This window comes from Sceloporus occidentalis, unplaced genomic scaffold (genome assembly GCF_023333645.1).
Source record: "Sceloporus occidentalis isolate IW3139 unplaced genomic scaffold, rSceOcc1.0.p SCAF_24, whole genome shotgun sequence".
Lineage (NCBI taxonomy): Eukaryota > Metazoa > Chordata > Lepidosauria > Squamata > Phrynosomatidae > Sceloporus > Sceloporus occidentalis.
Genome location: NW_028317004.1, coordinates 9,891,337 through 9,908,846, shown reverse-complemented (window position 1 = coordinate 9,908,846; position 17,510 = coordinate 9,891,337). Strand labels below are relative to the sequence as shown.

The 17,510-nt window shown below is 37.4% G+C and overlaps 1 protein-coding gene across 1 annotated transcript; it reads left to right on the top strand.

Annotated features, from left to right (window-relative positions):
- Positions 1-224: 224 nt before the first annotated feature.
- LOC149300594 (annexin A1-like) lies at positions 225-7,236 on the top strand. Its single transcript, XM_089485055.1, has 12 exons — positions 225-293; positions 831-921; positions 1,691-1,785; positions 2,570-2,683; positions 2,859-2,949; positions 3,071-3,150; positions 3,319-3,375; positions 3,761-3,854; positions 5,772-5,867; positions 6,124-6,182; positions 6,798-6,920; positions 7,155-7,236. Exons 1-12 carry the CDS (start codon positions 225-227, stop codon positions 7,215-7,217), a joined length of 1,032 nt encoding a protein of 343 aa, XP_089341181.1. The 3' UTR covers positions 7,218-7,236.
- The last annotated feature ends 10,274 nt before the right edge of the window (positions 7,237-17,510 follow it).

Below are 17,510 nucleotides of genomic sequence, written 5' to 3'. Positions count from 1 at the left end.
TAACTGGTAATCTAAGAGGTGTACTTGTTTTAGAATTTCTAGAGATATTCTATATACTATAGATACACAGGAGCTAGTCCAGATTTTGTGTTTGTACAACTCTTTCCACTTTCTTCAATAGAAAGGTAGATCACAAATGTAATTCAAATACATACAAAAGTGGTACCAAAAGGCCTGTAATAACATTTGGTCTTTTCTTTCTCTCTCCAGAATCCTGATCCATCATGTCTTTTATGCAAGCCTTCCTTGCAAATGCTAACTTCACAGAAGCAGGAGGACACCCACCATGTACAGTAAGACAATATACACGAAGACATTTATAAGCGTTGTAAAATGCTGAGTTTGTTGTGTCTTTGTTGAAGAACTAAGCTGGTCTAATACTTTGAGGTTTTGGTGTTTTTACAGAAATTCCAGTAAACCGTTAGACACTTGTTCCATACTTAACATCCCAATGTCCTACACCAGGACTATGCTATATAGATCTTCCCCATTGAACATGTTGAGTATTATTCTGAGGGCTGGTGAAATTGAAGTACGGTGGCAGTTCCATTGCCATGGAAAAACAATAGCATCTTTCTCTGGACTGTTAAGATTGTAAAGATTTCTGGTGAACTGGGAGATATAAAATACTGTAAGCGATAAGGAAAGGCTAGTAAAGTTGGTGCCAGAACCCATTAATCTTAAATTCTATGAGGCTGGAAAATAGAAGGAAAGCTGTTGGTGTGCCAGTACCAAGTTCTTGCACTGGGTTGTACCGTGGAAATTAAGCTTTTGAACTACACATTGAAAGTTTGTCAGGTTTTCACAAAACTATGAAACTATTTTACCAGGCTGATGAGGCAGGAGCATCACTGAAGGCCAATCCTAAATTTAACGGTGCCGCAGATGCTGCAGAACTAGAAAAGGCCATCAAAGCAAAAGGTAAGTTTAATAAGAGGTTCCAGGTCCCACTCTCCCATTAGTTAGTGCTGTTCATGTCAGTGCAGTGTGTCGCTGGCATGGTGCAAAGGTTAACCACCCATATTGGTAGTTGGACTTGTGGTGCACAAAACTCCGGGTTAAATGCAGGACACTCCTAGGAATGTCGTCTGGTGAATATGGGGTGCCACTAGAATGACGGGGATATAATTGGTGCGCCTATGCCAGCCTGTGGTGTTAGTTAAATGGGTCATCAGTGGTATGGTTGGTAGATACATTAAGGTAAAAGCACCATGGCAATTATATCCATACCTCACCTGTTGTCTCTGTAAGTCAAATTGTTATGTTACATACTACTTGTTATGTCCTGTCCACCCATTGTACAGCGCTACAGAATTTGATGGCGCTATATAAAACAATAAATAATAATAATAATGCCTGACCTAAATGTTTAAAATTCTATTTATTCTGTGGTCTCTTATTTAGGGGTGGAAAGTGATGCTGACTTAGGCTACAGTTTTAATAACAACTTATATTTTTGCAGTGATTAATAATGGGACAAAGCTTTCCAAGTCAGCAGCCCTAGGATTGTATGATTAGGCTGTGTCCAATAATATATTTATTACTTTAATATACACACTCAGGTTAAGGCTTTTCTGTTATTGGTTTGTTTCATGTTTCCCTGGTCTGTATACTTGGGGCAAAGACCGAATGTAAAGTTGTTTGTCGCAGTCTTTAGGCACGAAACATAATCCCTTTTTTTGCTGTGTAGGTGTTGACGAGGGAACAATCATAGATATTTTGACCAAAAGAACTAATTCAGAACGTCAGCAGATTAAAGCTGCTTATCAGCAAGCAACTGGAAAGGTAATTGCATGATATCATGAAATAACGAGGATCAAGTCTGAGAGGGCAGTAGATAAGTGGAAAAGGTTAATACAGTGAGGGAGTTTAAACATGTATGAGAAAAGGATCAATCTAAGGAAAGGCAAAGGAGTGATCATAGTCTGAGTGCTTAATTTGGGAAATATGGGCAGCAGATACCCTCATCTTTGACAGAAGGAGCGGCTTGTGCATAACTCTATAATGTGCATAACTCTATAATGAATCTTAGGGAAAACAGTGTTTATATTAGGAAAAATGGGCAGCAGCAATTATAATCCTTGACAAATGGGGTGGCTTATTAACTAGATGACTTGGCTTAACCCAAGTTTCATGGGGATATTTGTGTCTTCACAAAAGATGATGGTCCTAGTACATTAACCACATAGGCCATTTACATTTTGGGTTAAATAAAAATGTATATCTATTTAACAAAATAACAGGGCTTCACACTTGCCCGGCTATGCAAAGCAAATGCTCCTGACCCACCTTAAAGAGACAGCATATGAACTAAACCAACCTGTTCTCTATAAGCACAGGTATGTTTGGGCATTTGTAAGGACCAACTGACGGAAGCATGTGCGGGATTAAGCTGGTTCTAAATTGGGCCTAACCTGCTGTGCCCCAACTAGTATGTGTAGTTTAACATACTAGACTAGTTTTGAAGGAGTGGAAAACATTGGGACAGTGTAAAGATTCTGTAGAGTTATTCCACTAACATCCATTAAAAAGTTTGAAAGGCACTGAATCAATATTTTTCTGTTTCTAGTCTCTAGATGATGCTTTAAAAAAGGCCCTTAAAAGCCATCTGGAAGAAGTTGTCCTTGGTTTGATGAAGACACCAGCTCAATTTGATGCTCATGAATTGAAGGCAGCGACCAAGGTACTAAAATGAACAGTTATGGGAGAAGTTTGCCCATGTTTCAAGACTGAATAGAGGTTTCTATCAAACTTGAAACTTGTTAGACTTTCTATATTATTAAACATAAGTTATTATTCTTCCTTACTCACTACTAAAAATAACCAACTTATCAGTATTATTTATACTCTTCCTACAGGGTCTCGGGACAGATGAAGACACCTTAATAGAAATTCTGGTATCAAGGACTAATCGTGAGATCAAAGAAATTAATAAGGTTTACAAAGAAGGTAACAAGTTTGTTTTGGAATACAGACACATAAAATATCTAAATGTTTTTAATAATTAAGGACCTGTTTTGTCTATTCTTTGTAAGTTTCCCCCCCCCCCCCCCATTTTATATCCTTTCAGAATTTAAAAAGGACCTTGCTAAAGATGTGGCCTCTGACACCTCTGGAGATTTCCAAAAGGCTCTTCTTGCACTTATAAAGGTAGTTCAGAAACTAGGCAAAATATTTAAGTGACGCAACGTATCATTCCAAGAATCAGAGAAATAAAATGCTATATTTTAATATCGCCTTTTTGTACTATACTATAAATAGTAAAACGTTTGTTTAAAAAGGCCTTATCTATGTACTTTTTCTTATCCTTTTTAATAGGGTGAGCGCAGTGAAGATAGATCAGTCAATGAAGAACGAGCTGATAATGATGCCAGGGTGAGTGTACTGCAAAGAAACATCCCAAAACTAAAATATGATCTGAACTGTGCCCTTCGTGATAATGGATATGAATTTTGACATATGACTGTTCTTCTTAGATTTTTGTAAGTTCGCCCTTTTCAACTTCGATTTGAAAAATATGTAGATGTAGCAGCTAGGTGAAATTGGGTGCCCTGATTTTTTTTTCTGCATTATCATAATATGGGGGGGAATTATCCAAGCTTTCATTATTCCTTTCATTCTGTCATATTTGGAATGTGAAATGTGTATATATTATACTGTACATATTATTGTAGTTTATATATTATATCTATTTTGTATATAGTGTGTGTGTACCTGGGCTAGAGGTGCATACATTTTATTTGCATCTTACTATTTTTAGGCTTTGTATGAAGCTGGAGAGAAGAGGAAAGGGACAGAAGTGTCTGTTTTCATTGATATTTTAACTTCAAAAAGCTACCCACATCTGCAGCAAGGTAAAAAGATGCCAGCTCCTCTTTCATACTAAAATCTACCTGGTCATTTGATCTTGTTCTATCGTATTTTTATTGTAGAGTAGTTTTAACTCCATATTTAGACATGTGGAAAAACAACAAATATAGCTCAATGCCATGTGTGGGCAACAATGTAAAATGCAGTCCATTTAAGTGAGGTCTAGTGTATTATAGACATCAGGGAATGTCTGCATGCCAATATACAGTATAGTGCTGTGAAAAAGTATTGGTCCCCTTCCTGGTTTCTTCTATTTTTGAATATGTTATGCTTAAATGTTTCCAATTATCTAATTAAACTATTTTTAATATCAGACAAAAGAACTTAAGTAAACACAAAATGCAGTTTTTAAATGATTTCACTTAGAGAAGGAAAAAAAGCTATCCAACCCTACCTGGCCTTATGTGAAAAAGTAATTGCCCCCTACATTACTAAATCAAATAATTAACTGAATTTTAATTGATAATTGGGTCCAATATCACTAGTCACTCAGGCATGATTGCAAATCTAAACCTCAATAAAACAGAACCTGTCTTGCAAAACGAAGTAAGCGAAGAGGTCTCAAAAGGTACCACGTGATGCCATGATCAAAAAATTCAAAAACAGATGAGAAACAAAGTAATTGACCTCTATCAGTCTGGAAAGGGTTACAAAGCCATGTCTAAGGCTCTGGGGCTCCAGTGAACCACAGTGAAAACCATTATCTACAAATGGCGAAACCTTGGAATCATGGTGAACCTTCCCAGGAGTGACCAACCTACCTAAATTCCTCCAAGAGAACATTGACTCATCCAGGAGATCACAAAAAAACTAAACTAACATGTAAAGAACTGCGGGCCTCGCTTGCCTCCATTAAGGTCAGGGTTCACGATTCCTCAATAAGAAACTACAAAATCGGCATCCATGGTAGTGTTGTAAGGCAAAAACCACTGCTGACCAAAAAACACAAAAGCTCATCTTACATTTGCCAAAAAACACATTGATGGCCCCCAAGTTATTTGGGATGATATTCTGTGGACTGATGGGTCAACAGTGAAACTTTTAGAAGACAAGGGTTCTGTAAACCCAACACCATAGAACATCATACTAACAGTCAAACGCAGTTGTGGTAGTGTGACGGTCTAGAGCTGCTTCAGGACATGGGCGACTTGCCATGATGGATGGAACCATGAATTCTTTACCAGAAAATCATGAAGGAGAATGTCCGGACATCAGTTTGTGACATATGGGGTAATAAGATAATTATTCTAAGGACACAAACAAGTCCACCTCTGAATGGCTCAAAAGAAACAAGATGAAGGTCTTGGAGTGGCCAAGTCGAATCCTGACTTAAATCCGATTGAGATGCTGTGGCATGACCTTTTACAAGGCAGTTGATGCTCAAAAACTCACCAGTGTGGCTGATTTAAAACCATTCTGCCAGGAAGAGTAGGCTGAAATTCCTACATAACGATGTAAAAGTTTGATTGTGGTTTTTGCCACCAAGGGTGACACAACCGGTTATTGGGTTTAATCCCATGGGTGATTTTATGTTTTGATTAACTCTTTACCTTCAACAAATGATCATTCTAAAGTTGCATTTTGTGTTTATTCCCTTTCTTATATTAAAATTTAGTTGAGTGATCTGAAAAAAAATGCTTTGGTTTTAAACAGTATAAAAATAAGCAAGCAAGTCTGAATTGCAGTAATACTGCCAAACATAAGGGAGTTGTTTTTTTTTTTTTATTTGGCATATAAACCAAAAGATTGCATGTGGTTAAATTTAAAGGAAACTAAAGTAATGCAATATGTGAACCGTTATCTTATGCAATTGGCTTGTTACATTTGTTGTGTTTATTAAAAATGTTTGGTTATCCATTAAGTTTCAAGGTTTTTTACATTTATTTAATGTTTGTTTTTAGTTTTCAGAAGATACGCTGGATACAGCAAAAATGATCTGACAAAAGCTATTGATCTTGAGCTGAAAGGAGACATTGAAAAATGCCTGATGTCCATTGGTAAGTTACTACTTCCTGTTTTTTGGTAACGGTGATGTGTGGATATACACTGCTATACCAGAACTATTAATTGAATGTTTTACATGGTTGAGAACCCGTTTAATATATTAGGCTCATGTGTAAGTTTTAGATAAGGGGAGAAATGTTTGTGTAGTTGACACAATAGAAACAGTATCTATACTTGTTACTTTTACATATTGAAACAAGTTGACTTTTTTGTGATTACTTGTGTTTAACCGTGACACTATCTTTACAGTTAAATGTGTCGGAAGTACACCTGCTTACTTTGCTGAACAATTCTACCTGGCGATGAAGGTATTTTATTTACAAATTTAAGTTGTTTGAAATAGTCTAAATACTTTGCAGACCAGGTCTCATACCGGCACCCATATTATCTGACTCCCTTGACCAACAGTTTATAATAGTCAGTAATCTGCTTTGTAATCTATCAAGATGGCTCAGTAAACAGTGTTTCTAGATTATTCTAAATTAATGTTTTTTTCCTCTTCCACTTGTGAAACTATACACCGAGAACTTAATGTGAAAACAATTAGATTTAGCAAGAGCAGCTTTAAAATGTATACCTTGGGAGGCAACTTACTGCAAGCTTATATACCAAATACAAAGCTAAATTGCTGATCACCGGGTTTGCAAATTTGAGCATACATACACCAAACTGCCTTTTAATAAAATGGTATAATGCTAGTGGTGGATGAGCCAAAGTCTCACTGAATTCCCAAATTATGGAAGGGCTGTTTTTGCTCTAGTGTGCACACCTCCCTTTTTCTGAATATGTTTTACTCAAGCTTATGCTAGCCCACTCATGCATTTCTGTATTTAATTATTTTCTTGTTGTTCCAAAACGAGACCTTTTTTTACTTCTTGTAGTCTTTCTACAATTATAGCATCCTTTTAAATTTTCTTAAATAGGGATCTGGAACGCGACACAAAACTTTAATTAGACTGCTGGTTTCTCGCTCTGAAATTGACTTAAAAGAAATAAAAGCACACTACAAACGTCTCTATGGAAAATCCCTTCGCCAGGCTATTTTGGTAAGTATAACAAAATACTTACTTGCAAAATATTAATGGACTAAAAGGTTTTTTATGTTTTTTGTTACATACTTAACATCTAGTTGCTCAGAGCTTCTAAGATCCCACTGGCTAATTCACAAAAAGGGGGAGGATTCCTGTAAATAATGCATAGTTTTGGTAAAATCTCTTAAAACCTTGTTGGATCATATGTGTTACTTTTGAACATTTTTTTTTTTTTTTTTTTTTTAACAGGATGAAAAAGTGAAGGGAGACTATGAAACCATACTCCTGGCATTGTGTGGACCAGACAACTAGGATAGACCTTTCTCATTATCAGAACATGGTATCCCTACAACCCAAAGAACCTCTGTTTTACTTCATGTATCCCATTAGTTCCAAATATTAAAGCTTTTATGGGCAGTACACAAGGTTATTTTGTCTAGACCCATTTCCTCTTGTTCGAAAAAATAATTGTATTGATAATAAAATGGTAAAATCTGAATAATACTGTACACTTTCTAACCAGGGGAGGGCTGGCAGCCTACGGCCTGGGGGGCAAGTCTAGTTAAGTGGCCCATTGTGCCACCGAATCAGCCCACCATCCATGCACATCTTTTCCTGGTTTTCTAACCTGTGGATGGGATTGGGAATACGTCAGTACACAAAAAAAAAAAGTCATCATACATGGGATGCCTGACGCAATTTCACACAACTAATACTTTTTAATAAATTATGCAGATTGAAATAAATTAAATAACCCAAAACCTTCACTCTTCTCATGACTGATTTCTGGGCCTAGAAAGTTTTGTCCTTTTAAAGTGACTATAGTTCAATTTATTTCTATGGAAAGTAAAGTGGCAGGAAACCGATGATCAAATACAAACCGGGAGAGGCTCTGCCACACCAACACCCAGACACATACACCAGGACAGGCTCTGACACCCACCAGATGTGCTAAGCTACAACAACAAATTTTTTTCCACCCCCTTTTGTGTAACGGCCCCAGTGGCTACCCTTGTGTAGCAGTATGGGGGGTGTATATCTGACTAGTTTGTTCCTTCCATGAGTCTATAAATCCCCCATACTGGAGGGCAGCATTTTATCTGGGCTGGTCAGCAGAATGTAAAAGCTATTTGTGTCCTGGAAACCATGGCCAATGCAGTCACCCTAATGTGCACACCCTTGAGTATTGCCCCCAGCTACCCCCACATTGTATACTGCTGCATCCCTCTACACTCTTCTCTTGTACCGCCCGGGAAAGCAGGAACGTAGCAAAGTCATGTGACGTGAAGTTTCCTGCTTGTCCTGGGTGGAACAAGAGATGCTGCTCGCACAGGTGAGTGGCAGGGCGTGTGTGGAAGTGATCACGGGTCTTGTCCCGCATTAAAGAGGGCCATGGTGGTCCTGCGGACGCATCGGCCACTCGGCCGGCCGTTTTATTAACATTTAGGGCGGTCCAGATGGAAACAGATGGCTGCTCTTTTTTTTATATATAGTTTAAACATTTTTTCCTATGGTCTTTATTTCTTTAAGATATATACATTTAAAAAAATGTCAAATACAAGAGTCTTTAAACTTCTGTAAATATACTATAGATATTCTGTCTAGGTTCATTCCTTTTATAGTCACTTTGATTTTAAATAGATTTTGGTGTAAAATCTGAAATGTGGTCTTAGCACCGTAGCCAGAGTAGTCCTTAACAGCATTGTAGGCCTAACCGCCCCAAAACATGAGGTGAGGTAAAGATTAATCAACAGAAATGGAAGTATTCATATGTGTGTACATGTAAGGGAGGGCTATCTGCTTTCAGTCTGGCGGGAAAGGATATGATGTTGCACAGTTGATGCCCATATACACACATATACTGCCCTTACACACGCCTGCCCATACATACACTGTCCTTATGCACGCCTGCCCTTACACACACACACACACACACACACACACACTTACATTGCCCTTACAAACGCCTGCTAATACACACATATACTGTATACACAAATATTCCCGTTACACACACCTACTCACATGTCTGCCCATGCACACAAACATACTCTGCGGTTACACATGCCTTTCTATATATACACACACACACCTGCCCATACACAGACATACACTGCCCATACACACCCCTGGCCCCATACACATAAACTGCCATTACACACAGACACGGACATCTACCCATACACACATATACAAAAACATTGCCCATATACACACAGACACATATACACTGCCTTTTACACACCCATATATACTGCCCATATACACAAACCTACAGGACCACACTTTATAGCCTTTATAGCACCCCTTTCTCCCCATAGCACCCCTTTCTCCCCATATCTTACTTCTGTTTTGTTATGGGAGCGGGAGGTCTGTCACTCCAGACTTCTGCTTTGGTGCCCCCTAAGCACTATGACTGATAGTGATTAGAACCTGAGGTCTTAAGTGACAGACCTCGCGCTTAGCGTTGGACCATCTAGAGAAAGGCTGCGATCTCCCCAACCGGCCCTGCTCGGGCAGCCCCTGCTACCCAGATCTGCGTTCATGGTGCCTGGGTAAGCACTGCAGTCAGGCACCATGAGGGCTGTTCAGGGTAGCAGGTGCCCATAGCGGCATCTGCTGGTTGGGGAGATCACAATCTCACACCTGCATCAGTGCAGCCCTGAAGACCACCCCAGGGGCAATGGCCTTATGGCTTACACCCCTCCCCCTATAGTTATGCTGCTGTTCTAAGGCTTCTGTGTTGTTGGCAACAATGTGATTCAGGTTGGATTTCCACGGGAATCTCCTGCAACCACTTGTTCCTGTCTCTCTGTATGGCTTCAACATTTTTCATAAAGGGCCCTTCCAACCTGGACCTGTGCAGTGTGTATAGGCAGGCGTGTGTAAGGGCAGTGAATGTGTATGCATGGGCAGGCAATGGCTAGATTGCAATCACTATTTTGGCATTATTTCCACAAAACTCTTGGGCAACCTGGAGGGTTAAGCTAAGGATTTGAAATCCCTGCACATACTCTGCAGCACGGTCACACAACTTATAAATTAAAATTGCCGACTTGTCAATACAGATGTTTTGGCCAGGTGTGTATACCTCTGCAAATGGGCAAGACAAAGCAAATTTTACAAAGCCTATCAAAGTCTTAATGTTTCCTGGCTGGGCACTTATATTATAGCTGAAATACACAGATCTCAGGATAATCTCTTACCTAGTTCTAAGCATAACATTTGGAAAAAGTGGAGTTGAGCAAACAGAATTTTTTTCTCCAGTAGGAACATATGCTAGGCTTTTTTGTAATGCCCATAGCCCAGAAATGTATCTTTATCAGCAGGCAGCCATGCATTATGGCGTGCCACGTTCAAATGCTAGCTAGGAGTGGAGCAGTGTGGATTTTGTTTCAGCCACAATTTATATCTATAATCCAGGAATAGCTCCAAAAACTGTAGTGGGCTGTGATCAGTTATATTGACATTTTATCCAGTCCATGCGGTAAAAGTGGGAACATCTGCTGAATAATAATTTGGAGGTGTCCTGTTCATGACTGAGTCAAGATTATCTTGAAGGGGGCTAGCAGAGTCAGAAGATGCAACACTCATGGAGTCACAAAACTCTGCTACCTCAAACTCTGAAGCAGTGTCAGTGGCCTCAGAATCGCAAGTAAGGATGGCATATGCCTCTTTGGTCATATATAACTTCTCAACTTATTTATGTTTAATATAATTTTTTTGTTTCACTACCTATCTAATGCAAAAACATGCATAATTACCCTCTAACAAGTCCCCTAACCCCCAACTCCAACAGTCAGCAACAACAAAGTTAGTGTGTAGTGTGGGCCACCTAAACCCCAGTCTGTAACTACAATTCAGCCAGCAATTTGCAGAATATTATTGTATATACAGTCAAGTGCTTGTACTGAAGACATATTGTAGCCCCCCAGCCCAAACTATAGTTAAAAGCTACTATTCCTACTTCATCATCATGGGAGTTGCAGTCAAGAACATTTAATGTTGCCTTGTGTAGTGTAGCATTATGAGGAATTACAAAAAAGAGGGTAGTTAGAAAGGACATGAAGGCTTGGAAACAAAATAGGACAATTTGTAGTTTTGCAACAGTTGTGGAAACACTCAAAGTGCTGTTATTACATTTGTCATGATGTTCAGCCAACCAAATGGTTGCAGCTGCAGTGCCAATACATAATTATATAAAAAACTAACATAGGGGACTCCAGTACCCACTTTCCGATGATGCTTAACATACCAGACTGGCTGAAGGTCATGGGAGCATAAATATTGACTAACCCTAGCTGCAATACATGTATGAAATAAAACTACTTTGTGTCTGCAGCCTGCAAACTGTGTCCAGGCAGGGATTTTCTGTCTATGAAGAAACACCTACCAGATTCAAGGGGAGGAGACCAAACAACTCTGATAGCAAGGGTGCACAGAATTAAACAAAACTTTTTTGGCCTACTGTTTCTTCCACCTTTGCTGCTCCAGCAAAGGCCCTTTTTAACCGAACCCCCCCCCCCCCCGGAGATTCTCCATGGTAAGTTTTTGTATAAGCATCATTGCTACAGTATCATATACGGTTACAATCATTACAGCAATTCTAGCAGATGAATATGCAGATTTACCAATTAGCATACATCATTTTAGATTTTAAGACTCTTACAGCAATTACTGTCTTCTGGTGGTGTATTTACCAGGCTTCTTCTGGTACTGTCCTCAGAAAATATATATTTTGTATCTGTATTAATGTCAAAAGCATAAATAGAGACTTTGAGTGCACAAACGATTTAGGACATAGTTAATATGATGTACTATAATACAGTGGGCACATGAGCATAAGAACTGGACCACAGAGCAATGGAAAAAGGTGGCCTGGTCTGATGAATCACGTTTTCTTTTACAGAGTGTGGATGGCCGTGTGTGCGTTGCTTAACTGAAGAACACATGGCACCAGGATGCATCCATGGAGGCCCCACCTTGCAACTTACAGGACTAAAAGGACCTGCTGCTAAGGTCTTGGTACCAGATACAACAGCACACCTTCAGAGGTCTAGCAGTCCATGCCTCAATGGGTCATGGCTGTTTTGGCAGCCAAAGGGGGACCTACACAATATTAGGCAGGCGGTAATAATGTTATGGCTGATAGTTATATGTGGTTTATCATATATATAATCGCTCAATTTTAATATTTATTTTTTTATTTAAAAATATTTTCTGTTTCCAATACATATGCTAGTGGTAAACCCTTTCTAAGATCTTAGGCCACATTTTTCAAAAGTGAAATATGGTAGCAGTGATCTCTAGTTTTTTTTAGTATTTGCAGAAACTCTATACAGCCTTTAAGTCTTAGGAAAGGGAGTTGGAACTCCTTCTTCTGCCAAACATCAACCAATCACTGAAAAGAAGGAAATATTCTTGTGTTGCTAGGTGTGGTTTTCTAACATTCTCATAAAAAAAAAAATCAGAAGCCCAAGGCAGCATTCTTCTGTGCTGTCAGCTGGGAAGCAGAAATACAGAGATCCCTTCCAACATGTAAGTTATCTCCTTGTTATCTTTCTATTCTTTAGTCTCTGTGCTTGCTATATAATCTACCACAAAGTAACTTCCGTGCAAACTATGTTTAGGACCTAGTATTCTCTAAAATGTACATCTTGAAAATGTTTTCATCATCCGTCTTCTTTACAAGTAAGAATGAAACTAAACTAGAAAAATATTCAAATAATTTAGACTATGGTAAAGTAGCAACAAAAAGAAAGGAAAAAAGAACCTTTATATTCCTCTCCCGCTTCTTCTTCTTTTTCCTTTTTTTTTTTTTTTTTTTTACCATGGAAGCAAATTTAAGCCAAATCATGAGTCATTTCATCCGGCTCTCCCCACCGTTATTATAAAAAGAAAAGAAGTTAGAAAAGTTAAAGAAACATTCACATATTTTGTTATGTACTGTATACTAGTAAGGGGTTATATGTACTTAATAAATATTGGTTAATATCTTAGAGCATTCAATTGAATACCTTTTCTATTTACTTTAAAATAAAGCCAAACTTTGTACAGACTCTGATTATTTCAATAAACAGGTTTTTCAGGATCTGAAATATCTTAAGAGTGTTTGAGCGATAGTTTGAAAACTAGAGTTCCTTTGTCATGTCTTAAGCTCTAACAAGTCTAAACATACAAAACATTAAAAAAGATTGATGTCTTTTTAGGAGGGATGGTAACAGTTCAAAAAAAGGATTTTAAACAAATATGACTGATAAAATATATAATTTAAAATTTTAACCATTTGTTGTCTACTAGTACCCTTAAAGCTCAGTTGTCCCATACCATAAGGGTTGCCAAATCACTCCTTTAAGAATGGACACTTATAGGTTCTCCATGGTGCTGTCTCACCTAAACAAAAACCCACAGGGGCGTATAATAGAGAAATGCACTTTGGGCTTAAAATTGCCTTGCCTTCCTTACTCTCTTAATACAATGTGTGCCACATCAGTTACCTAGTTCCTAATCTCATCTCCAGTAGCATGGAATTTATATGTCCTTGGTTAAGATGGTTATATACCTTATATACATGGTTATTTCTAAAATTATGTATTGAAATAAGCTATAAAAAACACCCATGCATTTTAATACAGAGATATCATTGCGCATCATAAGATAAGATTCATAAAATGAACACACAGATCATTATCATAGTGTATAACAGAACATAGTGCCTTAGGTGATTGGATTTGGGAAGCAACACTCTATCTGATATACAAACGTAGATAGAATAGTGATGTCACTATATGAGAATCTATCATTTGGTGAACCATTACTATGAAACAATCAGTAAGTCATTCTGAAGATCTATAGCATATGGAGTTGAGAAATTAAATACTTAATTGCTTCTAATAGTGGAATTTTTGATGAATGATATGCGAGTATGTTTAATGGTACCTGTCATCATTAATTGAGCCACCTCAAATCTAATTGCAAAATGTTCTGCTTGAAACACTGGGGCAAGAACACATAAGCTGCCACACCTACCCCTCCGGATAAAGCAAAGGAAACACGAGACTAAAAATACAGGTTATTTGCTATTAGGCACAAAGTTAAATGGATCTTTAAAATACATCATGCAAGGCAACGGCGGTTTTGGGCTTGGTGGAATGCAGATTATATGGCGGTTTTACGTATAATGTATGCCGTTAAAAATTTTAAATACGCTGCTAGGCTGGCTTTAATAAATAATGTGCTGATATAGACATTTAGTGCTTTCTGACTGCACTACCTTACTCACATTTTACCTGGATATAAACAGGTACAAAACACTATTTTATACATGTGTGTGTGTGTGTGTGTGTGTATATATATATATATATATATATATATATTTATATACAGAATAAAGTGCTGGGTAGATGGTTGCCAAAGAATGTATTCAAAGAATGTAACCAAGATTTATGGTTTTCAAAAAATAGCTTTTTCTTAGCACCACACATAAATTCTATTGTCATTTGGTCATGACATCTTGCAAGTTGTTTATATTACTATTACCTCAATGTCTGATACCTGCACATTACCTAGTGTTAATTGAGAGATCAAACTCCATTAAACTTTGACGCCAGATCAGCAAATCAATTCTGCCCAATTTCCTGATGTAAAGACCACAAACCGTAAGACCTTAGCATAACCATATATGTATTGCATGTATATTTAAATTACTTATTTTTTTTCACTCTATTAACCGCTACCCGCTTCTACTGTATGGTTGTTCTACTTATCCAAGAGCCTCTATACTGTGTTATCAGTCAACCATGTAATCAAGAACTTCAAAAGGAAGATTGATAAGTGTAGCAGACAACTTTGACTTACTGTAGTCTCTGTAACTCTGCCTGACTGTCATGCTAAGACTTCCAGATCATTACCTTCTGCTCCTTCATGATTATAAAACCAGAGGAGCTCCCCCCAATGGAAAGGAGAGACCTTTGCATGCGTGACATAGTTCTGAAACGCTTACACACATTTATATACAAACATATATTTTTTCATTTTTTTTTAGCTAATCATACATATAAAATTTATTTCATAGTTTCTACATAATTAAATCCATCATGCATTATTATTATTATTATTATTATTATTATTAAAGACGAACCCCCTAAATCTTTTTAATGAAGATCCCTAAAACTTAGACACTTCTGCTATTTATGTCAATTGATTAGCTTCAGGTCTCCTAAAATAATTTAAAGTTGTGTAGGTTAGCAGTCTATGTATTTTATGTATAGTTATGATTCAGTAGGTATAAGATGCCTGCAGTGCTTGTCTAGCTTTTGTTCTTCCTTAGTGTAGAAGAAGTATTACATAATACTACAAACAATTATTGCCCTGGAATTGTAATTTCTATAATGGGGGTATTTATGCTACTGGGCGGGGCAGATTTTTTTTTTATTACTACTGATAATAAGTTTGCCCAATTCATAGCAACTGTGAATATTTTTTAATATGTACTAATGTAGCCATATTAAGTGTTTGCTAACTTATTCTTCTGCAAAAAGAAAAAGGATGTGCAGTTCTATATGAATTGTTTAAATGAATGGGTACATTTGTTTTACCATCTACTGTAAACATATCCCAAACTAAATCACAAAGACGTGTGTCCATAGTGATATATGTAAATAGCAACAAACACTACTTGAACTCTGTTATAACAAAGCAAAGCTAGTTTGGCAGTTAATTCATATTTAACTTAACAGAACAACAAAGATTATATTAAGGACATTATTTTTAGATTTGTAGGGATAAGAAAATATATTTAATTAAGATTAAGTTGGTATGCGTCTTGCAAGAAAAAATATGCCTTTTCATACTAAATGCTGAAATGATCACTTTTCATATTGATGAGAATAAAAAAATGATAGAACATAGAGTTAACCCTATGCTTTTGGATTACCGCCAAGCACTATATTACATGGCATACAGACATATCCCTGACAAGGTACTTGCACACAGAGCTATTCTACATAGCAGGGCATATTTTAAGATGGCTTGAGATGTGATCCTAAAAAAAAAATAGAGAACGTTTAAATAAAAATTTGGATTTATGTGGCTCTCCTGCAGCATGGCATCTAAGAAGCTGACGAGTTTGAGTACACTTAATGTTGCCCTCAGAAAGTCATCTCAGGAGAAACTTTAATCCAAGTGCCATGATTTCTCTGATATTGATCTCTCGGATATAGTGATGTACTATATGTATCAATTAGTCGATATCAATGGATTATTCAATATGTTGAGCAACTTAAGCCATGTAGAAACCACGTGCACAGTGATCACTTACACTGCAATGTTGATTATGTGACTTGGGAAAGACAAGTGTGCACTCACTGTCTTCACTGGCATTTGACATAATTATAGTTTTGCCAGATTCCGGGTGGGACATGATGCATTTCAAGGTATTTCTAACTGTCCTATTGTGAAAACCAACAATTGTGTTCACTGTGGTTGAAAGGTATTATCCCAAGGTATGTAAATCTAGTTTTGTACCTATGAGTCATCATTTGTCTCCAGTGCCAAACCCCATAATATGTATTAATGCCTTATCTATCTTGTGATTTTTATGCTAGCGGATTATGAATAGTTTAATTATTCTAATACAAAAAATAATTTCTATGGCCCTATTCATTCCTCTTTTAGCTCTTATGTTTCAATATTATATAACTGACAGATACTGTTTTCTAAAGGGTAAGAGGGTTTGAAGCCTTTTCCTTGCTAACTGACATTTCTTCGAAAGGTTTGTCAAACCATTGCTCAGTGCTTTCTTTCTAATATTCAAAAGGGACCTCCAGTTTGGCCTTTGTCATGACGGAAGTTCACACTCTTTGGTAATAAATAGTCTGTTTTTATTCTTAGCAAGCTGAAAAGGTGGTGAAACTCTGTATTAGATATTATAACACGGGGGGGGGACAACAATTTAGCACTATTAACTATCAACATTCCATTGGTTTCGATAGTGATTGATTCTGATTTAGTACTTTGCCCCACAGTTGCTTCTTTAAAAAACAAAAAGCATGATGCAGGCATTTGTTTGATAATCTGTGTCGTTAGGAATATATACATAACCTTGGAGTCTATTTACAAAAGAGGGTGTTTGCAGGAGAACTGAACATTTCATTATGTATTATTGAGGACATACCCTGGTAAGCTTTTCCTGAAAGAAGGTCTTAAGTTGTCTTACGTAATGTACAGGTATTACAGCTTCTTATGAATGTAGCTATGTATTATACAGAGCCTTGCCCAGACTGGGTATGGCCTCGACACTTCATAGTGTCATCAGGGGGCTGCAACCTTTGTTTTTACTATATAGACCACACATGTGTGACTGGAGCTGTGGTGCACAGCAGCTTGACTATTATCTTTGCTTCTTAACTGTTGAGTGGCATCTTAACCAGTTTAAATTGAAGTGGCTTGTATATAATACCATTCACCAGCAAAGTTGTCTTACGGATACTAGTTGGCAATCAATCGTACATGGTTAACTTTCTACTAGATTCTTTACATTTGTAAAAGGGTTACAGTAGTCCCAGATAATATTAAACCCTCTAGGCATCTGTCTCACCATAATAT

Bases quoted from the DNA above. Each gene is read 5' to 3' on its own strand.
- LOC149300594 (XM_089485055.1), top strand. From the start codon at position 225: ATGTCTTTTATGCAAGCCTTCCTTGCAAATGCTAACTTCACAGAAGCA. The intron at 3,151-3,318 runs GTAGTTCAGAAA...CCTTTTTAATAG, and splicing joins CTCTTCTTGCACTTATAAAG to GGTGAGCGCAGTGAAGATAG. The intron at 6,183-6,797 runs GTATTTTATTTA...TTTCTTAAATAG, and splicing joins AATTCTACCTGGCGATGAAG to GGATCTGGAACGCGACACAA.